Source organism: Dermacentor variabilis, chromosome 10 (genome assembly GCF_050947875.1).
Source record: "Dermacentor variabilis isolate Ectoservices chromosome 10, ASM5094787v1, whole genome shotgun sequence".
Lineage (NCBI taxonomy): Eukaryota > Metazoa > Arthropoda > Arachnida > Ixodida > Ixodidae > Dermacentor > Dermacentor variabilis.
This window is the reverse complement of record NC_134577.1, coordinates 65,847,164-65,873,135: the sequence shown is the minus strand read 5'-3', so window position 1 is coordinate 65,873,135 and position 25,972 is coordinate 65,847,164. Positions and strand designations below refer to the sequence as shown.

The following is a 25,972-nucleotide window of genomic DNA, read 5'->3' as shown; positions in this document are numbered from 1 at the left end:
GCCGAACATCGCCACGTCATTACGGCCTCTGTCGTCCCACCTCCCCTCGGGAGAAAAGTTTGTGCGAGGTCACCCGAATTAATCTTGTAGACCCGCACTGATGGTCGCTCTGCCCGCGGACATCGCAGCGGCAGACGTTGGAAACGTCGTCGCTAAACTGACCCCTCGCCACGGGGGTGAAACATCTGAAAAAGGAGATCGAAATACCGATTGCGACACGAACGCTGGATCGAAACATCAGCTCTGCTGAGCTGTTTTGGCGTACTGATCTGGGCGCATCGATTCTTTAAATATATTGTCTTGCGTGAAGTAAATGACGTCACGTACGAAATCGCCCCTCTTGAGCCAACCGTGGCTCAGCATCGCTCCGATGTATAGTCGCGCGTCGCGCGTCCTAAGTTGCATCACTCGCCCGCCTCCTAACCAGCACCGAGCCGGTGCTTCCGACGCCGGGGGTCATGTGACACGCTGACGAAGAAGATGGTTTCAGCTTGATCGACGCTCTGGACTTCGCGCGCTGTCTACCATCTTGCCAACTGCTACAATTACTCTAAATATACTGTAAATATACGTCTGACTATTTTTAAGCCCGTAGCAATATATATGCCATCGGCACTTTTTATGTTCGTTTCATTTATTATTCTGTGCCTCTGTCATTGAAATTGGGTTCTTTATTTGATGCATCAAATATCGTTCAAGTCAATTGCTAAGGGAAGGGTTTTGTTGCAACAGCATTTCAAGTGCACTTGGTTGCAGGAGAATCGGAGTTTGCCTCAAACAGAAGTTACTGGAATCCTGCAATCTGTGTCATGCACTCGGATAATTTGTGCAAATAACGAAGTTTTCTAATTGAATGAAATACTGAAATACTCGAAAGAAACGATCTTCGAATACCGAATCGAACACTAAATATAGTAAATAATAAATACTAAATTCGAGTGTAGTGATTGTTGAAAGGAGCCAAACACAATGCTACAGCACCACAGGTACTTGTTAAGTAACTCAAACTCCTTCGCAGACTGCGTGACAGTGCCCACAGAAACAGTTCGTGTATATGGTGTGTACGTGTGTGCGTATGTTTTTTTCTTTTTTTTTCTTTTTCTGTCTCTCACCTATCGCATCCCTTTGCCCCTCCCCCGGTACAGGGTAGCCAGCCGGAGATAATCTCTTGTCCTGTCTAATCCCTGTCTTTCCTTTGCCTTTCTCTCTCTCTCTCTCTCTACTATCTCTCTCTCTCTCTACTATCTCTCTCTCTCTCTCTCTCTCAAACACCATGAAAGTGGCCACGTAATAACTCGCTTGGCCTAAATCGAGGCGGCACATTTGTAAGCTCCCCAGGGCGAGAAAATTACCGACTCGAAAAAAAAAAATATCCGGCAGAATTGACCGAATAAGAACTGGTTCGAGATCGAATCAAGAACTGGTTCACCTGAGCCCGAACCGCGGTTCCCTTGCAACATAATCACTTGGAAGAGCTTCGATTCGCGTCGGCCTTTCTCTCCTGAGCCTGCTACAACTGTTGTCCCTCACTTGCCATATAACATTACAGAGTGCATTTCGCGTGTTTTGACATCCATTCCGATAGCACGCGGCTTAGCGTAAAATAAGGAGCGACCTCGTGGTAATCTGTTTTGCGAAAGGACGTCAGCTATTTGCTCCTTCAGTCTGGCATTCCTAAATATATCAGTGTTAAGTTCGCCTTTTGAAAACGACGTACACATCCGATTTTCCTTGGCCCCGTATTATGAACAGAAATGATGCAACGACCGAGCTCGAATGGAAGCATTAATTTAAAAAAATAATGACGCTGTTTCGCCCGAAAGGCGAAACATCGATTGCGATAACAATTTAGCACACAGCTATGCGAAATAAGTATAGTAGTTTCATCAGCCATATAAACGAGCAGGCATTCGCTTACGAGCTAAATTCACAGGCATGGTGTCACGTGCCCACAGGCAAACATGAACACATCCCACTCGATGAGCGCGGACGCTCGCTGCGAAAACGACGGCTTGTTGAAGAGCTGCAGCAGCAGCGGGCGCGTTGCCCTTCGCACTGCCTCTCCCTTCAACGCTAAGCGGTGAGAACACCACGCACACGACGCCATCAGCCCTCGGCGCGCCTAGACTGTGTACCCAGCGCAGATGGCTTTGAAGACAGGGCCCGTGTGATCGCGCTCAGCCGCGTCGGACGCAGCCGCCGCCGGTGTAGTCACGGCATTGCGATAATGCGTTCCTGACAATAAGTGGCGCTGGCGCGTAACCTTGCTTCATCTGCCATCTGTCATCAGCCCGGTGGTATATGACCATTAGGCCACGACCTCACGCACGTTTCCCTCGCGCCAACGCGAGCTATAGCTCTTTCATGGATTCAGCGTGAGCAGCGCGTGTCGCATAGCACGAGCGAGCGGCGCGTGCGCACGTATAGTTTTCTAGTCGGGCAGCTACAGCTTTGGGAACGAAACGTGTGAGTAACGGCTTCACCACTGTATGCTTGCGCGTATATCATCGCATATCAACAAGTTTCGTATAAAGTTGAGCGCATGCAAGTCTCTCCCATTCTGCTCTCGCGGTTACGGGAGAGCAGTTGAGACACCGATTGCACCGCCTTCGTAATTGGCTGGAGTGTTAACGAGACGAGTTGTAACACTTCATCGGAGAAAAAAAAAATCTGACGTCATTCCGTATTATTGACGTCGTCTTCATGCCGTTGCCTTCATACATCGTCTTCTTGCTTCTGTCGTGACGCACACGATGTTTTAACGCAGACACAGTCGCTTAGCGTATATACACAAAAAAAAGTTGCTGGATGACTAGTTACCTGCGAAGTGATTCGCACAGCATCGATTCCCACAGCGCGTGGGACCTGCGTTTTGTTTTTCTTTTGTCACTGACGTCCCCCTACACTCATCTTCTCTTCTTCTTTATGTAAAAACACTGCAATTCCTTGCACTTGAACTATCTCGGATCTCGGCTGCAGCACTGCGAGAGTAAGTACGCGCGCCAGTGCCACTGCCACATAAAGAGTGGTACGAGCCACGTTTTGAGGCAGCAGCAACAACAACAACAACAACACAAAGGGTTCATGACGCCGCCTCATTCGTCTTGAGGCACGAAGAGGAAGAGGAAGAAGGCTGTGCCGCGGGGGGCGGCAGTCAGCGTGGGACCGCGAGTCCTACGATGAGCCGTCCAGCCGGCACGTCGACGAGCGACGTACTCTACACGAACGCCGAGAGGGCCTCGCTCAACGAACGCTGGTCCCAGCCGTCGGGCTCGCACCGGCGCAAGTTCCTGAACAAATTTGGGTCGCCTCTGTGAGTTGCGCCGTCTCTGTCTCTGTGCTGGCGTTTCGCAAGCTTTAAAGCACGTGCGATTCTGCGCGCGATTTGACAGGCAGGAGAGGTAAAATAATGTAACGTACATGTACCAAGAAAAGAGGGTCACAAACACGAGTGCTGACTCTCAAAAAAGTTTGTTGGTCCTCGTTTCGTCTTTCTTTTCTTTATTTTTTTTGGGGGGGAGGGGCTGCTGCTTGTCAAATATGAGCTTCCACTAACTCGCCCAAGTTTTCCTACTATTGCTGTGCGCGACGTTTTTCACCCGGGAGTTTATGCGTAGTGGTCGTTGTGCTCAGAAAGCCGATTAGCGTCCGACCACGACAAAATGCAGGGACGAAAAAAAAAAGAATAAAAAACGTGCGCTTGTGCGCAGGAGCAGCAACATGTTTGCGCAAACAACACCGACACGTATCCCCAGACTGCGCACAATAACCAACAGCGGCTGTGACTGAACATTATCGCAAGTGTGTCTCACTAAAATGACAATTGAGTGCTGTCTATATACTGGTAAAATTTTCTCTACATCCCAATGGAGTATGCTCTCTCTCTCTCTCTCTCTCTCTCTCTCTCTCTCTCTCTCTCCCTGTAGGAAAAGCCTGCTGTGCTGCTCTACTTGTAGAGTTCCTCTATACCGCGGTGAAGTGCGGTTACACTATTACCTTGCTTGTGAGGAGCTAGAACAACAAAGCGAACTGAAGCGCGTGCAGTCTCTTTAGACCCCATCATATATGCTTAAGCAACCAGACAACGAAGCCCAGAGAGAATACGAAATATTAACCGTTATTTTTTATTTTTTATTCGTAGAAGCAATAACGAAAAAAGATAAATGAAGTGGTCGAAAAGACAACGATCGTCAATTGGGAGCCGAACTCACATTTTTTGCATTGCGCGTGCGGTGCTTTAAAATTGAACTACCACGACGCCCATAGCTCATGCACGCGTACTTGCGTATTTGCGTTGTGCGTGTTAGATTTAACCCTGAGAGCGTTAGCCAACGCCAGTCGTGGGCTGAGCGGCGGATGTCAAGCATCTTTTCAACAGTCGCCGCGTGCTATACGCGACACCTACGCGTCACGCATTTCTACAGTGCGACGGAGTATACCTACTCTCTTACTCTACTCAGTGGAATACGCTTACTGTTACTGCGCTTGCAATATTTCCTCTACAGCGCGATGGAGCCTCCTTCTCCTGCTGGGACTCACTCGAACGAAACGTGTCCCATCGAGAGGTGCAAGGTCAATTTGAGGTTAGCTTAAATATGTGACAAGCAATTGGTTTCTAATCAAACAGTGTATATCGCTAATGTTTATCATTTAGAATGAGTATAAAAGCTTCGCAATCTCTCATCGCTCGTTTAATAGCAACAGAACTCTGAGGTTCTTGTGCGCATCCTAGAGAGCCCTTTAACAAAGTTGAGCTCGTAGGCGAGCTAGCGCTTTCTCTCGTGCTTTTGCTGGCCTCTCCGCGGGCGCTTTCTCCTCACCGCGTGCCTCTCTGAAAAAAGCATCTGGACGCTATGTTAGCATCGAGTGTCACGTAGGCACTCTTCTTTGAAAATGCCACGATCTTGCGGCTACTTCGGCTGCGCCCTTTTCGGCTAGACCCATTGCAAAACATGCTACGGAAGGTGAAGTCGATTGTCTGCGCCAGGGAGGAGGGCGAATCGACGAATAAGAGCGGGCGTGCGGGCATGTGCATGGCAAAAGCGAGCTAGCAGACAGATTGGAACTGGCGCCCTTGGCAGACAGACCTATCGACAGTGTTTACCCTGTGACGTCCCGTGCATGACACTGTTGGCGCTAAGATGCGTGAAGGAGGGGTCGGAAAAGCCCGGAGAGAAGCACGCAATATTTTGCTTTGTTCTAATTTCTCCCTTCCCCGCCGCGCCTGATGCTGCAATGTTCGTGAGAGATAATCATTGCGGCATTTTGTACATGGTGCACGTGTTTATTTGAAATGTGTTCAAAAATGGCAGAGGTGGTTCAGAACGACAGAAAGCTGAGCTAGTTGGTAAGGATTCATTATGCAAAAACGAAGTGAGGCGTGCAGACAGGGCACAGGAGTAGAGAAGTGGACAACGCGAACGCCGGCGTTCGTGTTGTCCACTTCTCTACTCTTGTGTCCTGTCTTCACGCCTCACTTTTTTTTTTTTTTTTGCATAGGAGGTGGTTCAGAGTAACCTTAAATTATAACAGTGACATTGTTCTTTTTTTTCTCAATGTTCATCGTCCTCAATATTCTATGGACCCCTCAAATGAAGGACCCCTTTAGGCCCCTGTTTGCCCATAGAGGCCCCTTGCGTTGTATCACAAAGATGCAGGACAGCGCGGACCATGGTTGCTGCGCGGAACACCGAACATAATTAAAGCTTGAAGGCTCAAATGACTATTCGAATGGAACGAGGCGCTCTCCAATTTTACTCGTTGATTCAGACTACAGGATTCGCATTTTGCGCTGCCCGTTTCTCACCACTAGCTTGACCCGCGGCGGGTTGCTCTTCCTCTCTCTTCCCCGTTGATCCACGCATTCAACCGTATACAAGTGAGATATCGATCCCGCCGCCGCTAGGAGATTACCCTTTCGCAAAATCTGCAACGCAATCCCCCCTACACCCCTCTCCCGTGTCTTTTGTGTGGGAGTCCTTACAGCTCCCACGCTGGCGACTTGCTCGTACAATGAAGCACGTGTGTTGGGCGTGGTACTGCGAAGGCCGTTCTCGACATCAAAAGCCATGCCCACTCGGCTTGTAAGTGAATCGCGATAAAGCGATCTCTCCATTGTTCGCAAGACACCTGTCTGCGCTCATCATTTCTTACATGTGAGAGGAAGACGCGCGCATTCTTCGCATCTATACCAGAGTACCGGGCATGGGAAGTTTGGTGGTTTTGTAAGTGACGAGAAGCCCTATGCGGGCATCTCGCTTGCATGTCTTCTTTTTTTCTTTAAAGATTTCGTATCTCGCCTTTTTAACCTGTAGTGAGGTGACTCCGAGCCTACGGTGTTCTGTTGTCAAAAGGTTACAGGTTCGACTCCCTTCAGGGCGGTCGTAATGCGACAGCGAGGAGACGCAACGCGTTCTCATACTTTGATCATCCTGCACAGTATTCAACGCCATGCAGTTAAAAGTTCCATGTAAACTCTTTCACTCCGCCCTCTCAACTATACAGCTTCGATCCTGATGCGAAATTCTCTATTTATCGCTCAGTTATTAACGATATATTACCTCGTCTTTACGCACTATAACTTGCGTTATGCGCGTCATATCCGCTGTAAGCTTTCGGATTGCTGATCACTGCAATTTTTTTTAAAATTCTCAGTACTGCAAATAAAGAGCAGTAATATTGAGCCATAATGTATGAGTTTGGATAAACAAGCCTCTGTCGCTCATTCAGCGGCAGCTGCGGTCTCTTCCTGTCTGTAATTGGATCTCAGAGGGCAAGAACGTTTTCACAACCAAAGAATTTCGACGCAGGCAGGAAAATAAATATGACACCTACGAACGATCGGTTCACGCAGTTCTACTCACTCATTTCGAATCTGTTCACTCTCGGTCTAGTTAATTATTTATCCACAAAGAATGAATACACGGCGTTTAAAGAGAACCAAAGAGTAAAGCACTTGGGAAACGTCAATTGTGAAGTTTTCCTGCGCTGGAAACGCCGGAATACGAGAGGAGACGAAGATACGTGGACGTACTCGCGCTGTCATGTATACGGGAATTTCAGAAACGAAAAGTATATGGGTCCCGTGTTTTTGTATTTTTTATTCGCTGCTACTGAACTTTATTTTTTCTTTTCGTGAACAAATTAGAATAGAGTTTCGAAAGAGTACTTCGATTGCCAGTCACAGCTGATTTAGCGTTTCTCTTTAATGTCCCTATAAAGTTAAAGGCCTAGTCAAATCAAGCGTAAACAACAAGCTTTCAAGGATCGAAAAAAGAATGTTTCCGGTGTTTCTTAGCGCGAACAAAAGTGGTGCGTCACTTACTCATACCAGCGCGACGCTTACTTGCACAGTTCTCATCGGCATTGTTTAGTTACACAAATCCAGAAACGCCGGTCTCAAACTCTGATTATAATGATCGTGACAGCGATCACTAATGTACTACCCTTCAATCGTGGTGAAGACAAATACACACCCAATCTGCGCCCGATACTCACGTGATATCATACCGTAGTCCAGAATTTTGCGCATGTAAAGTTGCTTATACATGTCACGATACCGTTCCCATCTCTTCCCCACTTTCATTGCGCCAAAAATTCCAATAGTCTCTCGATGGGTACAACTAATTGCAAGTTCACGCTCATGCATCAGCTCTCTGAACCTCGCTGCTTCTCGAGAGTGCACGTTTCCTCCAGCTTTAGCTGGGCTATCTTGGTCTCCAAGTTTTTCGTAACATTCGCTCCCGTATGTTCTTGGACTCAGGCAGCCAGTTCGTTCGGGTTTCCCTTTGTGTTGTTGAACAAATTTTCCTTCAGGATTGCTCGTCTACCACCCTTTTCAAACTGCATGAACTTTTCTTTTTGCTACTATCCGTTGCATCCAATTTGCCGGCTCCGTTTGGTTGTTCTTTTTTCTGGTGACTCGGGTGGCTGTGATTTCCGTCCAGCTAATTGTACTTGGCTGTCAACTTTATTTACCTATTTCTCCGTTACGCGCCGCACCTTTGAGGTACGGATGTTTATTCACTCTATAGCTGCCCAATTCTTGTCATTTATGTTCCTGACTCTGTCCTCACTATAGTGAGCGGCGAAATGAATGTCGTAATCACTCATTAAAATTAATGAAAGAAAAAAGAGTGCTTGGAATGAAAAATCGGACTGTAAAAGAACTGTGCTGATCAAGAACACCGTTCGCCTTTGCTTACAGTACGTTCCAATATTTTGTATCGCCGTTTTGCTGAGAAAGCGGAGTTGCTATGTTCAAGTTTCAATGTTCATATTCGTGACGCTACACTCAGCTGAGCCCTCCGCTGTTTGCCACTGTGTCCGGGTTTTGAAGCAAGGGGCTTACTGAGGGAGTTTCGGAAATGACGTAACTGAATTGCGCTGGTAATCGTGCTAGGCTCCCCTTTGTGGTTGTGTCACGTGTGCAGAGGACGCAAGCGTCGTCGCAAGCACCGCGACCCGGCGGGCGACCACTCGCCGGGTACGACGGAGCCTGCATCCAGCCCGGACTATCTGGACTACGAGCAGGACTTGCCCATCGTGAGTACGCGGGGAAAAAACAAGGGCGCAGACCGGAGCGCGTGCAATCCAGGCGTCTCGAGCGAGGACGCTCTCCTCTCAACTTGCCAATTCGCACTGCTGACAGGTTGCCTGAGGTGGCAAGTCGAGCGAGTCGTTGGTACATACGCGTTCATGTTGATAATTACAGAACGGAAGTACATTTTTTTTCTTTCGACCTGATATTTCCGCGCCATAAATATAAATATGAATATACAATCAATCAATCAATCAATCAATCAATCAATCAATCAATCAATCAATCTATCTATCTATCTATCTATCTATCTATCTATCTATCTATCTATCTATCTATCTATCTATCTATCTATCTATCTATCTATCTATCTATCTATCTATCTAATCAATCTGAACATCACAGAGCCCATAACGCACAGGTTGACAGGGTTTGTACATTGGCGCCTTCTGAACGATTATTTAGTACAAGCACAAGAGCAAAAGAGGCATCAAGCTGGCTCGACAATAAGTGCCCGTGCTCGTGCCGTTCTAGTCTCGCGTAGTTTTGTGTAGTGTGTTAGATAGCCCAACGTGCAGCGCTAGTCAAATTACAGGGACCATCTCGAGGCCGCTGAGGCACCGGGTTTCTCGCCTAGACAGTACTTTTCCAAAAAGAAAAAAAAAGGGAAGGGGAGGGATTGGGGTTTTGTGTCAAGCCAGGTCGCACACAATACAAGAACCACGAGCTGCGGCAGCCCGGCGGCTCGCAAGTCCCGCAAACTGCCAAGCATTCAAAGAACTGAATCGTTGTGCGCCAAGAGGAAGCGAGAGAAAGTTTAAAGGTAACAAGAGCGGTCATCCTTGGCGTTTAAACGGCCGAACCTACTCGGTGGATCCCGGGTTTCTTCAACGCGCCCATAAAGCAGGGTAGACAGGCATTCATACCATTTCAGCCCCATTGCAACGAGGCCGCCGTCGTGGGCAATCGCCCACGTATACAAGCTTGACGTTCGACACTGGATGTATATTGTTTACGTATACGGGATCAAATAGAAATAACGTGAAATAGCGGCTCTTTGGAATCGCTTAACCTTGTTTGTCGCGAATGCATATTACGAGGACTACTAACGTTTCGGTAGAACGCGTTTCACGTGAAGCATTCTTTGCCTCTTCCTTGGCGCCTTGCGATTGGTAGGTATAAGCTTCCTGTCTCGCCGCGATTGTATAGAACGAAAATAATATGCGACCGATAGTGGTACCGAAATTCTGGCGTCGAGCATTGCACGCGTACTTTTACATTTCCAAAGCCCCGTGCGACTTCCTCACCTTTTCTTTATTGTGACAGCTGGCGTGACTGCATCACCTCCGGGAAACGGCCCACATTCTTCAGAGTTTCCCCTCAAGGCACGCGGCGTAGAAAATGTGAGACGTTGCACCGACTTCGGGACAGCCTGAGCTAATCTTGCTTTAACGTTTCTTCTACCGAGTACAAATGCCACCGTCGTTTCAACGTGCACCACTTCACGTGTCATAGGCAAATACGTACGACTGCATAATAAGTAGTCGTCGATGACGTCATAATTCGTGTTTCTCACGCTTACTCTCATCCGCTCCCTTTGTAGAAAGGAAAAAAAAAATTGCCATGTCGTGTAAGCTCGCGTCGAACGGCCGACATAGAAATCGTGCCGTTGCCGCCATACGATCGTCTTCAACAGGTTCGTCGTGACTCGATCGTGCGCAAAGCCACTCGACTTCACAAACACTTTGGTTCACCTGATATCGCTTCGCGGAACTCCGAACGATGTTAGATAGCCAGGTGCCTGCGAACATGCTTCGCATAACATCGATTCCCGCAGTGCGTGGGACCTGCACAATTTTTGCCGTACATCTTATGGGCGTCTATCGTGTCGTATGCCGCATTGCTGCTTTGTCGAACACGTTTTCGTTAACTGGATTGAGCCCTGTAACTACATCTGCGCGTTTCTTTTCGATTCGTTTTTCGTCCGGGGAAAGCCGTATATGAGTCTGTGAAGGACAAAGTGTTTTTGAATGAAAATGTGGGAAACTGGTCTGGTGCATAGCGAAAGATGCATGAATTGATATGTAAGTAACGTTTATTTTGCAAGCCTATACCACCAGTCACACAAGAAGATTTAGTGACAACGTGAGCAAGTGCACTTCACCGCAATGTCGCTGCGGCGGGGCGCTGCTACACGGCAAGGTATACTTGAGATTGGTATTGCAAGGTCCGTAGGTATATCAGTCGCCATAACGTATATTAGGTTAGACCTACCTAGAAAGGGGCCATGCAAGGAGACACAATCTCTTCAATGCTATTTACTGGGTACTTAGAACAAGTACTCAAGCTATTAGACTGACAATGTTTAGTAGTGAGGATCAACGGCGAATGTCTCAACAACCTTCAGCTTGCAGATGACATTGTCCTGTTCAGCGACACTGGAAACGGAGTGCAACAAATGATTGCGGACCTTAACCAAGAAAGTATAAGAGGGATTGAAGGATAATAGGCAAAGTTAATGTTCAACAGCCTGGCAAGGGAACAAGAATTCATGATCGTCAGACAGCCACTAGAGTCTGTGCGGGAGTACGTTTACTTAGGACAATCACTCACAGAGGACCCTGAATGAGAAGGAAATTTACAGAATAAAAATGAGCTACAGAATAATAAAAAAGCCGTGCGAGTAAATTTACATCACTTTCAGGTTTGAGCGCTGATACTGTCTCGCACTTTTTAAAGTCTTCGTTAGCCTGAAAAGATTTAAGATAAAAGGCATGCGCTGTTAATGTTATGTTTAATTACATTTGTCTGTCGGATGCCGTTCTCCAAATTCTGATGAACAATTTAGTTAGAAACGTAGGCCCTGGTGTGAGCAACTTTAGTGATTGAATAGTGTGGTAATATAAGCCGCATGGACGGCACGGATAAGCATATAGCAGTAAAACACGTTGTGGGGCTAGTTGGTGCATAGCTTTCAATAGGTGGAAGCGCCAATAGTGACGGCACACAAGAAGGAATTCAGACAGGACAAGGCGCCTTGTCCTGTCTGTATTCCTTCTTGTGTGCCGTCACTATCGGCGCTGCACCTATTGAAAGCATATAGCACACATATACCTAGATATATACGGAGCCCCACGGCGACGCCGACGGCGAAAATTTGCTTGGAGTGTCCGTGTAATTGCTATCGGACTAGAAAAAGATACAACGATGATCAGTGAGGTATCAGCTAGTATTCGTTTACTTTGCCGAGCCGCGCGCCTTCGTCACTTGCACTCACGCCCGTGAGATTACGCTGGTTGCAGTCGTGGGAGTGAGCACACGCGCATCGACGCACTCGTTCGCCGCAGGTTCGCGTGGGAAAGCCGCTGTGCGAGGTGTGCCACTCGCACGGTCACCACCCGCCCCACCCGAAGACGCTGCTCGAGGACATGCTCAAGTGCCGCATATGCGGGAACAGCTACCACCTGCGCTGCTTGCGGGCCGCCGGACTGCCCAACCAGCCGCGAGGGGCACTCCTCGACCGCCACGCGTGGTCCTGCATGAAATGCGTGAGTGATTCGCGCAACTGTCCGCGGCTCCCTGGAAGCGTTGGCGCTTAAGAGGAAGCTTTAGCTCAAGTGCTCCTATCTAAATACATGTAAAAGGAGAATTCGTTTTTCTCGGCAACCACTGCACCAAATTTGACGAGGTTTGTTGCAATTAAAAGACAAACTTAAAATCTAGTGACTGTTGGTTTCGAATTTTTGAGTTAGATTGTCAATTTTTTATTAAAAATTGGCAAATATCGAAAATTTTCAAAAAACGAAACTATCAAGTTTACAACTCTGTAACTCAACAACGAAAAATGATAATACAATTCTGTGAATTGCATCTAATAGTACATCTATAGCGGACAAAATTGATGTGTTACACATGAATATAAAAATAATTTAATAATAGAGAAATACAACTTTTGCAAAACCGTTGTAACCAACGTAACAAATTCACGTGAGATGTAAAATGACATATTGAATTTGTCCGCTTTGAATGATCTAATGGATGCCGTTTGCAGAACCGCGATATCGGTTCTTGATGCAGAGCTATGGATTTATAAACTTCGTGCTTCTATTTTTTTCAAACGGTCAAATACTTGAAAATCGTTTTAAGAAAATTCAAGCCCTAAATCGAAATTCCGCTTCCGACAGTCACTAGAATTTAACTTTCTCTTTCAAATGCGACAAATTTCATCAAAATCGGTCCAGGGGTTATCTCATAAAAACGTTTTTGCGTTTTACATGTATTTGAATAGGCCGCGTCGGAGTTGGGCCCGAGCTAAAGCTTCCTCTTAATGGCGATAGCAAATGATGCAGGTGTCGGGAACCAGTGTTGACGTAAACGTATTCCTTCAGTTTGGTCGTCCGGTCTTCCTTCTATGCATACGGTTCAGCGGGTATCCCGGGATACGTTAGCCTTTAATGTCGATAGCAAATGATGCGGGTGTCGGGAACCAGTATTGACGTAAACGTCTTCCTTCAGTTTGGTCGTCCGGTCTTCCTTCTATGCATATGCTTCAGCGGGTCTCCCGGGAGGCGTTAGAATTTAATGTCGACAGCTATGACGCAGATCGTGAACCAGTGTCGACATAAATGTTTTCCTTCAGTTGGTCGTCCGCTCTTCCATGGGAACTGCTTTGCAGAAGACCCACACATTTTATTTTTTCTTCAAGCTTTCGCCCCGGTAAATTGAGCTCTCACCAATGAATTATTTCTACGAACGTTTAGCCTGGTGCTGGTTGATTTCGATTATTTCTTGTGGCGACCATGGTTAACCCGGATGTTTACATTTTACCTTCATGTCATACAACATGTCATCTGTAACTCTGGAAATATGTCCCCCCGATTGAAGTTTCAGTTTGCCAACGCTCAACGCGGAGGACGCTTGACGCACACTCACGTAATAAACGAACAAACAGCCCAACGAAATGGCAGGCCGACACGACTGGGTCGATTCCGATAGTATATAACTGCTCCTTCTGCCAAACTGAACAAAGAAAAATAAGATACAAAGTATTGTGCACAGACAGCTTCTAGGGTGCTTCTTTAGGTTAGGTTAGTTTGGGTTTCCTCTGGTGTAAAAAAAGGTCTGTTTTAGGGAAAAAGGTTAGATTAGTTTAGGTTAGGTTAATTTTGGCTTCCTGGGGTGTAAAAATGGTGTGTTTCAGCGAAAGAAAGGTCACACAAAGGTGTTTCTGGTTTTGTTGAGGTTAGGTTGGTTAGTGAACCTTATCCCATTGTCAATGATATTCCTCCAAATATTTTTTTTTCGAAACTAGAACAATAAGCTGCAAAGCACACCTTCTTATCGCGCACTGACATTTCTAAAGCGAACATTTTTCCCGTCGCCAACGCGACGCCTGCGCGCAGGAGACGCTGGAGCTCCTGCTGAGCGACGCCGAGCTGCACAGCGCGCTCGACGCCGTCGGGATGGACGCGCAGCAGGCCGCGGCCAGCGCGCTCACGTGGCCCTGCTTCCTGGCGCTGCACGAGCGCCTCTACGCGGGTGCGCGCGACGAGCAGGGGTCGCTGCCGCACGGAGTGGTGGCCCTGCTGCGCGAGGACTTCGCGCGCTTCGACCGCGACCACGACGGCTCCATCTCGTGGGCGCAGGTGCTCACCCGGTTCGTGCTGCAGGTGCTGCGGCAACGGCACACTGACGTGAGCGCAGGCCTCTCTCCTTTTTTAACGCGGCAGCGTTAAGGAGCTCGTGTCGCAGAAAAGCCGGTGTCGTCGGCGTCGGTGGCGTTGGCCGTGAGCGAAAAATCCAGTACGGCAATTCCGAAATAAAGAAACAACTTGCAAGGTAGGCTGGGTGGGAATCGAACCAGGGTCTCCGGAGTGTGAGACGGAGACGCTACCGCTCAGCCATGAGCTTTTTCTGCGCTATTTCGACCCAATGAACTCCGGTGTGCTTGCTCTCTTCTCCCTCCTCCTCACCTCCGATACGCGGCGACGACTTGGAGCATGGCCTCCAATACTTCCGCGATGAACTGAAGCGTGGCCTCCGAGATTTCCAACGCGTGCAGCTGCCATCTCGGGGGCCATCCTTGCGGCCTCGAGACGGAAGGGGGAGGAGAGAGAGAAGTGCGGCCGCTCTTAGGCCATCTTACCAGCTCTTCTAAAACTGCAAAACGTGCAGTTACGAAAATAATTGCTCCATCGCTTAGAGCTCCCCCATTTTCGTAAACGCTCTTTCGGCACGCTAAAGTGACGTCACAACTTCGAATTTACACGTGCGTTTGTCTCTCTACTAAAGTTGTGACACCAGAGTGAAAGCTTGCTGGCGTCAGGCAACTGAGAACGTTATTGCGCAACTGAATGATTCCCTAGCGAAGCAGCCATATTGAAACACGGAAAAGCGCGTGGCTGATGATTCCCCTTCTTCGGTGAAATAGTTTAGGTGTCCAACTTCGGCGATAGAGTTACTGAGTGTGCGGCTGGATATGCCCTACATCGTTTTACGATACGAACGAGCGCAAAGTCATATGCCGACTAATTAGTCTCCGCCAGTCTCACGAATAAGAGCATACCTCGTATCTTTCACTGCGTTGCCACGTTACTGCGAAACGATGCGTTGAATGAATTCTTTGAGTAAGGCTAGCTTGTCCGATAAAGAATGTTCTTAGCGGCACTGCAACAAGATGAGACGTGCCAGAAAAGAGAGCCACGAGGAACCAGTTACGTTCTCCAGAATAGCATAAGCGCGTGACCGGCGAAGACCAGCGCTCCATAAAGTGTACGAGCACCCGCGCACGTTATGCCTGCAGCTCTTCCCAAAATTAAAAAAAAAAAACGTAAATCAAAAGTATCCATTTTGACTCTGTCGTCTTATTCAAGTTCGAATCACACAAGGGTGCTCAACTCCTTCCGGAAAAAATAAGTCCAGGAACTATTCGCAAAGTGCAAGGGACGCTGGGAGCCCTGTAATGCTGCGCAAGGGGACTATTTAAAAGTTGACAGTGTTTGAATGCACATAAATCAATTATATTTGTGGAGCGGCGCCATATATGGCGGCATTGCACGTTATATACCGCTACCGTAAACCGCTACCGTAAGCGCGCTACCGTAAGCGCGCTGCCGTAAACCTATTCGCACTACCGTAAACTATCGCGCTACCGTAAACTATCGCGCTACCGTAAACCTCTTCAAGGTAGGTTGGAATCTACTCTCACCAACAGAAAAGGAGGGGCGGAGTACTCTGTAAGTGTCCATTTCGTCTACTGCTGAAGTTCTCATTAACTGGGCTGGAGTACACGTGAAAAGGAGACAGCCGCATCCAACCAATCAGCACTTCAGTAGCTGACAAAATGGGCATGTCCACCAGGTGGACAATTTCAATATACATGCCTCCCCCCCCCCCCCTGTACTCAGTTCTAGCATAAAAATGTTTCTGTTTACCTTTCTTTTTTTAATGCGAGCATTGATTGATTCAATGATTTAGAGGGATGTTAAAAATATCCACAATCAATTTAGATTGTCAAAAATACTACCGAAAGCTCTATTCGCTAATAGCTCAGAAACAGATAGAGTACGAGAAGAGAAAATTACCGTCAAAGTATTTTCCTTTTTTTTTTCAAGCCATAACTTCAGCGCAGGTACGACCGTGTGACGTCAGGGATTTCAATATGGTTTCGTAAAATTTGGCCTTTTCGCCCAAGTCGACGTTCTTTAAACTTACATAGTTCAGTCCTTGGGCCTTTTAAAGTACATTGCTGCCCATCTTCGCCCACAAATGAAGTTAACTAGGAATAAGCAGGGCTCGCCAAAATCTGGGACGTCACAGTGAGCTGGTACGGGAACTTCAATGCGGCGTCGCCACCCGTCGTCAGTCCTTGCATCGTTTTTTTTTTTTGTCTTACCAAGCCGCTTGTAACAGTAGGAATGTTTTGGATATTGCAGAAGGATAATTTACTACTACACCGTATATAATTTTTCTCGTCAGGATCTTTTTAGATTACACATTTAACAGCTATAAAGTGAGTGCCTAGGCGAGGGGACACATTCCCGATGGCTGTTGGGTGAGGCCAAGGGAAGGTGGGAGAAAGAAATGGTGGTGTCAGAGGCCACGTCCCAGCGACGGCTGTTCTCTGGGTAACTAGAACCAATCTCAAAGGCCGTGCTTTTGCTCACTCTGTGCACCGGAAGCTATTTGCGGAGGCAGAAACGCGCGATAGGCACGATGCTTTTTACCCCACCTACACTGCGCACAAAGAAGAAAGAATGGCGCGCAATTTCACAGAGGTAACGGCGAAAGTAAGGCGAAGACGAAGCTTGGTCGTTGAGAGAGGTGGAGAAAAACAAAATGGCGGCATTTGTCCATCTTTTGCTTTTAAGTGGGAACAGTTGGGAAAAATTTTGATAAATTGGAGCTGTCGGCCGATGCAGTGGCACCCCGATAGTATAAGCTCACGCTTTGTTCGCTTCCTTAGCGCAAGGTATGCCATCTTGTGTTGGTCAAACCATATGTGCGGAGAGACCCACTAGGGGAACTTTTGGTTCTTTTTGGCCGTACTCTCTGTAGCGAAGGAAATATATAACGTCGCATACATGCAACCGTAGAGGTAAGAAAACAAGTGAACTTTCAACTCTCTACGTTGCTTCAGTTCACTCACAGGTGACAGATAAAATTTTCGGAGTTAACGTCCTACAGTGCCGTTCTTTTATTTCCAGCGCTCTATGCCCTGCTACTAGAGCAGCACTTCCCAGGCTGCAGTGGTGGTTCCATTACTCAAAAACAAAGAGACTGCTTTCTTTGTTACCGTATCTGAGGGAAAACTAAATAGAGTAAAGCAAACTGTCGTAGCGGACGTTTTGGCTTTAAAAGCTGACGCAGCTGAAGGAAAACGTCGGAGCGCGCTCTCCGAAAGAGGGTGCGAGGGGACACAAAAAAAGCAAAAAGAAAAAAAAACTTTTGCAGTGGCGAGAGACCGCGCACGCTCTACTCCTGACGCGAGCAGCTGACGCGCACTTAGAGGCTCGCGCGCCCTCGCGACACCGGTGAAACAGCCCGCGGCATTTGCATATAACGGCACGAGCGTCTCGTCCTCCTCCAGTCTCTCTCTCTCTCTCTCTCTCTCTCTCTCTCTCACACACACACACACACACACACACACACACACACACACACACACACACACACACACACACACACACACACACACACACACACACACACACACACACACACACAATAGCCTTTCAACCGGCTCTGGCGCTTTCGCCTTCTTCGCCGCTTCATCCATTTCGGGAGCCCTTGGGAACCGCAGCACCGGCGGGGCTGAGGCTCATGCTGTCGCCGACAAAGTGCATCCGCCGCTCGGCGAGGTGACGCGCGCGAAATAAATGCGTGCCGCGTCCCCGCGCATGTGGCGCGTCGGCAACAGGTCTTGCATTTCACCCGCGAAGAGCCAGAGCTATGGCAAGCTCTTATCCTTCCGTCACATTTGTGCGTGCCGACTGGTCTTCGAAGCAACGTGACCCTCGTACAGCGTGTCCTATAGTTAACTTTAGCGAAACTGTTGTACGGAAAAAAGAAGCAAAAACATTAGCGAAATACGCTGCGAGATACAATTATAAGACCTACACGGTGTTCGATCGTCAGACATTTGGCGACCTAACACTGCAGGTATCACAATCTTGTCTAGCAGCGCGTTTTATCAATACTTTTCCGGTTAACGGCTAGGCTAGAGTTAGCTGGGACACCCTATACTATATACCATTCTGAGAAAAGGACGCTAAATAGGAAAATAAGTTGAGCTGGAAATTACGCTTCTACAATACCTGAACTGCCACCTCAGCACTGAGAGAGAGAGAAAGAAAAATGGTGCATAGAGAGACAGGCAGGTTTATGGTTCGTTGCCCAGCACGGGGCAAACGGTGTAGGGAATAAAAAGACGAAGAGAGCGGCACAGGCGGGGCATGGTAAATATCCGTTGCGTTTCACTCTGTTAAGAAGTAAGGAAATGTTTGGTATTCGATTCGCTCTTCCAAGAAAATGTTTCTCAAGTATTTGTATTCTGTTTGATCAGGAAATTGAGCTCCTCGAAGAGCTCTATAAGGTTCCTCGGCGTGCGCGCTCTCAAGCGATGCATACGAGAGCAATTGGTTGCAATTGCTGCGAACTGGGTCTACCAGGCTGTGTACATTGCACCAGCGGGCGCAGAATGCCAACTGCATCCAGTGACCGCGTGTGCGTTGAAGTTACGTCCTCACGCTGTGCAGAAGGACCTGGTGTCGTTGCTCAAGCCCGCGGAGGTGCGTCTGCTGAAGGAAGAGTTCGCCCTCCGGGACACCCACAACGGTGGCGCCATCAGCGTGGCCGACGCGAGGCGCGTGGTACACGAGTGGCGAGACCACATGGCGTGAGTGATCGCGCACGATGCTCCCCGAAAATCCTAAGTATAGCTGATGTTTATCATGTCATTTGCGCGAACTCGACGCGAGCGGGTCGAGTCAGGAGTCGAGCAAGTCGAGTCAGAAGTCGAGCTCTCCCAGGCGGGCTCATCGGCGTTTGACGTGCATCTTGTCGAGTATGGCTGCATGAGACGAGTCAACCCACTTCTGGGCTCATCAAACTCGTTTGGAATGCTCGCTATAATAATATAGGTGCAACGCGCTAGCGTTTACAAGAGCCTGACGACAGGTCTTTTTTAGCCCGAAAAGCAATGCAAACCGACTTTATCGGGTTCGTGTTAAAGTAGCTTCCGAAAGTGCCTACTTGAGCTCGACAAAACGAAAGCAGGTGGAGTCACATTGTCGGAATGACATTCGTTTCTAGTGCTTTTTTAAACGCTAGCCGGTCGAACACAGCGAGCGTCGATTCTCACCGTGCCAGCCAGTCGTGAAGGGGTAGGTTGATTCGGTCCGACCCGCTTGCAACGCGCATGTAAACGCGGGCGAGTCGACTCGGCGGTTCGCAGCCGGTAGCGATGAACCTGGCCCACTCGCTACCGCAGCAATCTCAACTCGTAAGGCATGAGTTCGGGTCGACATTGTCGCGTCGGACTGCCTGAGCCTACCTTCTTACTCTACCCCCTCATGTCGAGTTGACGTAAAGAAAGCTAATAATGGTTCCTGTAGGGTAGGGGAAAATGCGTAGCAATCCTAGAGCAACGCCATGACTGCCTCGATCTTACATCTTACTGAAAAGTTGTACATAGTAAATGCATGATGGTGTGAAAAAAAATACCCAGTGTAAGAAGCAGCAATACAGATACGGAGCAAGGGTTCTTGAGTTACATAGTGATAGTTAGGCGATATTAGCACGATAAGGAAGCCGCAGCTTGGTCCTGGGCAAACACGCAGCATTGGTCTCTCGTCGTGTGAATTAATAAAACAGCTACATCACGGCAGTGTTATGGTATGACCAGGCTGCTTTGTGAAGGGTAACAGCGTGTTTTGAATTAGTTGTTACATGTACACAAGACATGGTACAGGCATGTCTTGCGATTCCCAAACTTCTACCAGCCGGATGCATGGCTCACAGAGCTTTCGCTCATTTATTATCTGCAAGAACTTGGGTCACAATTTAGCGTTTGTTCGTGTTTCAGAACTGTGTTGCTATTTCAGGTCCGCGTGGACACATCCGCTCCTGTCTACACGCTGGTTAACACGTGATGAGCTGGCCCTGCCAGCGTTTTGATTCCGCAGGTCATGCGCTTCGCGCAGTTCGAGAAGCATGTCAAACGCATTGGCTCATGATCGTCATCTTGATCATCAACAGTAGCCAGTTTAGGTACACTGCCTGCCAGAGTTCATCATAAGTTGCTTCAGTCGTCTCTCTGTGCGACTTCGCAACCATCATAGTTGCTCCTTCAGTATACAGACCACTTTATCTGAATTTTTTTGAACAGGCGGACAGCTAGGGTAGTATTTATGAATCGCGCCAGTATTTAGAACTGGGGGTAGGCTGTGTGCAGGAAAGTGCAGGCCAATATCCTTAATAAGCACATGATACAAATTATTAGAGCTTGATGTAGCTTACGACATAGCATTCATGGTTTGACGCGCAATAAAACGCTAACGAAGATGGAAACAGACCGAGCAAGCGCTTTTGTTCTACGTGCGTCTTAGACTGCGCATCAAACTGCGAATTATGCTTATGGCACTGTCCACAGATAGGTAACCGCGTTCTGTTTCACCACGGTAACAACGGGTTGACTGCGAGTTGCGACTGGCGATGAGCGATCGCGCGGAGTTTTCGAACTGGTCTGACGCTGTGATAGTTTTGGAAAAGAACTGCTCTGTGACACTGCATAGCCATGCACTCTCCACGTCTTGTTACCCTTGAACCAAGCGAGTGAAAGCGCCTGATCATGACGTCCAACGTCCGCATGACACGGGCATGTAGTCGCGTATGTCGACTGAGAGCTTTACGTAAGTGCTAAGCGCTAAAGCCCCTTAAACTTCGTAATGTAGTGCCACGCTTTGAAGAATGCCGCCTCCTCCTCGCGCGCTCTGGCCGAGGCCGACGCCGCGTCGCTATTGGCCTAATAGCATCACGTGGGCCCTCGCGCCGTGCATCAGCGCCATTTTTGCTCGAAAAGCGTCTACGGAGTGGCGAGGAGCGCATATTGGCGCCGTTCCTACGCTAGAGCAGTGTAGGCGGCGCCACGGTCGGGGAAGGAGGGCGAAAGAGAGGAGAAACGAGGAGGAGTGAAGGCGGAGGAGGAGAGTGTCAGTACTTTACGAAGTTTAAGGGGTTCTACTAAGCGCAGGGGGCAGCCATTTTGTTTGCAGGGTGTGGTTTGCTTAAATGCCACTCAATGCGCGCAGCCTGACCACCAGCGTGGAATTTCTCGTGGATCGGATCCGCGCTGCTAGTGACCATCCGGACCCCGACAGGCACCTTGGTGACGTCGACAGGTGGGCAAACTCTGTCTCTGAGTTTTTAAAAGTTAACCCCTTAAGCGCCACTAAAATGTAGGCGAACAGGAGTTCAGAAAGCGTCCTTCTCTTTCACCTGCCACATAAAATCACTTTCGGAGATAACCGCGCAAGGCGTCGGTATAGAGACAGACAGCCTCAGCGAGAAGGCACTGCCGTTCGTTCACTGCGGAATGGCCTATACTTTATGACAACCTAAGAATACCTAAGACTCTAAAAATCATCTTTGCCTGTACGCCGTGAAACTGAGTCCCTGAGACACGCCCATGTTGAAAGAAGTTGTTCGCCTCAGTCGTGACGTCACGGAAATGGGCGAGCGTGATTGCTGTATGTATATATATATATATATATACACGGACACAAGAAGGTATAAGCGGCGAAAGTGTTGCAGAAAGAAAACACAGGTACGGCAGCTAGGCTAAAGTGTAATGAGTAAGAAAGACGCACATGGTGACCTAGTTTACAAAATTTATCGTTTGTTTCATCTGTTCTGCGTTACGCGGCGTCATATATTACTGCCACTAAAGGACTGTGGTTGAAATAACCCGTCATTGCTATGCAAAACCTGCCAAACGCCTATACATTGCCACAATTTTTATAAACTGCAGCCCATTTGCACGGTCACATTAGGTAATTTTCGGCATGGACAGAATAACAACTTTCGGGTGTGTTGGCGCATCCCATTACACGCCCGGTCTCGCCAAGCTACACTTCAGGCTCCGCTATAGCTCCCGTACTTTCCTATATAGCTCCGCTTATCACACCGGCTTACGCATCTTCTTCGGAAGCCAGCTGGTGCCTCCTTCGTGTTCTCGTTTTGTGTATTTCCCTAGTCCTTTTTTTCCCTTGAACTTCGTACACCTCGAGCTTACTCAAACGAGGGTCTCACGCATGCGGACCTCAAACTCCCTATACGCAAGAGTTCCCTGCAGCCAGTTAAGGCGGCTTCTCGCTCACTATAGACCGCAGCTGTTAGCCGGCCTCTCGCCACACGGCAGCGGCGGCTAAACAAAGGGTGTCGACCCCATGAAGCGCTGACGGGAGCTTCGCTCTGATTTTTCCCTAGGCGCTCGGCGCATTCGGCGAGAGATGAACGCACGACGGGCTGCGAGCTGGGACCCGCGTTGCGTCAGCTTGCAAGTAGCTCGCACCCTCCTCCCACCAGCCCTGCTGCGGCACTCTGGCTTAAAACTGCCTCGCCCATCCTTCCGAGGCACGTTGAGAGCGCCGCCATCTCGGACGTGTACGCCTATAAGCTCGGAGGGCGGCATACAAATGGACGTTTTAAAAGGTCGCCACAAAATCGAAAGTCAGCGTCTCGGTTTGGGGGTTGCGTTCGTTATACTTTTGCGGCTGTTCTGTGCTCGGCGATTCTTCGTTTTAGTTAGTTCCTTTTCTTACGCATGGTGCGCGGCGATAGTCGCGTGTTGTAGCCGAACGGAGCGTTTTTCACGCCTCCGTCAAGCAGCTAATGACACTCCGAACCGATTAAGACGTGACAGCGTTTTCTTTTTTCTTGTTCGTTCATTCCTTTAATTCGCGTTCGTTGTTCCTATTTTTTTCACGTGTCCTCTTTTTTTTTCTGTCGCAAGTTTATATTGCGAATTCCATGAGGAAATGAAAAAGAAAAAAGAATCAAATCGCTTTTAGAACGGTCCCTCTTGACATGGGTCCTACGTAGCCTTGGTGGACAGGTCAGCTGGCATACTATAACCAGAACATTCACTACAGTCTCGAAAGCCAAGTGTACCATGTAGCCATAGCGCAGGCAGCACAAATACTCCAAGAGCAAAGGAATGCTGGCAGTTTTGCATGCTGGAGGTATTTTTTATTTTTTATTTTTTTGCCCTATAAGAAGCTTAACTCTAATGAACTATCGCCGTCCCTGATAGAATAAGCTTACTTTTGCCAGATAAGCCGAAAAAGTGTACACTATACGTGCTGTAACGGTGGCTTTGTGGCTATGATACCCCGATGCTGAACACGAGGGTACGGGTTCGATTCCCGACCGTTAACGAATTCCAGGTGGTCAAAATAATAATCGGAGATCCCTACGGCACACCGTGCATCTCATAACCACAGCATCGCTTCTGAACGTTAACCCCATGAATGAATCCGTCAACATTCGGGTGCCAGAAAAACTCGGAAGTTTTCTGAACTTATATGCTTTCAATTTTTGAGAACGGAACTTATCTCCGTACCAACAAACAAACAAAACTCAAATGGATCTTGTCAATATCCGTGACGTCACGACGAACTAGTGCGTGAATCTCGGGGCAGCCTCTCCGCGTGCGTTTGTTACTGACGGTCCTATACGGGTTGCCAAGACTCTTCTTATGGTACACATAAGAGTGGTCGTTTAGCTACCGCAGAAACCCAATGTGCTAATATAGCGTAAGTTCGCGTTTACCTGTAGCTTCCGTTAAAAAAAGGGAAACAAACAGCCATATAATCTCGCAAGAAAAGAGCTTCGATCTCACACTTTAGGTAGAGCGTCATACGTATAGTCGCCTCGCAGCATCTCCCCATTACACCCGAAGCTGCCCTCTGGGTTGCGTAACGTCGCTCAAGGGAAACGTGCCACGCTCGGCGCGATTTTTGAAACCCTAATCCGCTGAGAAAACCCAATAAATCAGTAGAGGAGGCGCCCTAATAACTACACTACATCCGCCCTGTGCTCCTCCGCGCGTTCGGAACATCTGTTCCCGAGAGACGCCGATATTGACAATAGTTCCTCTCCATCGTGGCGCCATAGAAATGAGCGAGTTATTGGGTGGCGCATCTACCACTTGTCCCGGCTAACATTAGCCAAAGTATTCAAAGAAAGAAATGAATACGAAATCACGGTGCAAGATGCGATTGTAAGGCCTGCGGTGTTCCGTCGTCAGAAGTCTGACGACCAAACACCGTCGGTCCTAAAATCGTATCTCCCACCGTGTCTTTTCTAAACATTTTTTTGTTTATTGAACGCCTTGGTTGACGTTCAGCTGCAGGTACACCCTATACACATATTCTCACTGAATCTGACAGCGGTTATGCTTACCACTCCATACTTGAGCTGTCACCGACTCTACCACAGGCTCGTGTAAGGGCCGCGCTTCTTTTTCCGCAATTTTGACGAGGTGCGGCCCTTACGTAGGACCGACCCATTGTTCGGTCCTGCTAAGGGCCGCTACTAAACGGCTCTAGATACCTTATGTCGCTGCTATATGGCACGCGGAACTACGCTCGTCACGAAAAAAAAATATTTGCCGATGCGCGCGCATGGCATCGGGCCACTGAAAGCCATTGCTTGTCCTTCGAAATCTTGCTTTTTTCCATACGTTGTGATGCCAAGTTGGGGGGTGCGGATGTTACACGGGTGCGGCCCTTACACGAGTCCATACGGTGGCTGGCCGTGGTTTCTCGCGCAGATTTGTGACGTGGAGCCGCTTCCTGTGCGTCATGGCGCTTCCGGTGATCGCCGCGCGCCCAAACACGTGGGGAGGGCCCGACTACGTGGCCTTCCTGGAGGACGACCACGTCGGTCTTCTCGGCTCGATGCGCTTCCCGTTCGACGGGGTCTCGGAGTCCAAGAGCCCGGCAGCGACGAGCGCCGAGTCCGAAGACGAGGATTGAGAACTGCGCCTTGGCGACAGTCTTAAATTTCCTGTCTAGAGCGGCGTCGTGCGTTAAGGCTTAGAGGACCTTTCTTGCGAACCGGGAGAAGCGAGGACTTCGGATGGCGCGGCAGTGACGTCGTGACGTCACTTGCTCTTCGTGACGTCGCTTGCATCGCTGTGACCACTTTTGATCACGAAAACACAACGTTTCTAACCTTACGCGGTAACAAAAAAAAAGAAAGAAAAAACTTCAAAGCTGGTCACGGGATGACGTCATCTGCTCTGCAAGTTCCAGAGGGATAATGCGGAACAACTTCTATTAGCGATGAAGAGAATATGACGTGGCTCTGTTCGAGGCTGTTAGCACAATATTTTGGTTTATGTTTTGTACGGGTTCGTTAAAATATCACGCCGCAAGTAATATGATGCTTCGTGTTGATCAGTTATTGAGGCGTTTTATCGCTGTCTTTTTCGTCGCCGGATAACCTGTTCAAACAAATTGCAATTCACGGCGAGCGATTCACCAATCGATCACAATCGAACACGACTGGTACTCACGGATCATATGATCTTACTTGAATAGCTATATTAGATGCGCGACAAGAACGTTCAGGAGTTCTAGGTAAAGTTTTGTAGCAACGAATAAAATAAAAAAAGACCCTTCGACCGTCTACAACACAAGTTTGTTGTCGAAGTCACTGCGTACGGGGTCTGTTTATAACAAAGAGCGTTGACAATTACATTGCGAACGTGTATCTACTTTTTTTTTTTAATTTGCCTTCATTTTCTAGAGCTCAAGTTGCCTGCCAATAGGGCAAGTTCACTCTGAGTCGACAAAAGCAAAACAAAAAAGAAGAAGAAAACAAGAGTCCTCCATTGCGATGTACGTTTCAGTATTACCCTACGTATTA

At 48.3% G+C, this 25,972-nt stretch overlaps 1 protein-coding gene across 1 annotated transcript; it reads left to right on the top strand.

Annotated features, from left to right (window-relative positions):
• Positions 1 to 3,141: 3,141 nt before the first annotated feature.
• Positions 3,142 to 25,300, top strand: LOC142559592 (PHD finger protein 24-like). The gene is made up of 7 exons (XM_075671175.1): positions 3,142 to 3,313; positions 8,433 to 8,544; positions 11,887 to 12,087; positions 13,942 to 14,232; positions 18,796 to 18,935; positions 21,349 to 21,438; positions 24,873 to 25,300. The coding sequence occupies exons 1-7, from the start codon at positions 3,180 to 3,182 to the stop codon at positions 25,075 to 25,077; spliced, it is 1,173 nt and encodes a 390-aa protein (XP_075527290.1). The 5' UTR covers positions 3,142 to 3,179; the 3' UTR covers positions 25,078 to 25,300.
• Positions 25,301 to 25,972: the final 672 nt, after the last annotated feature.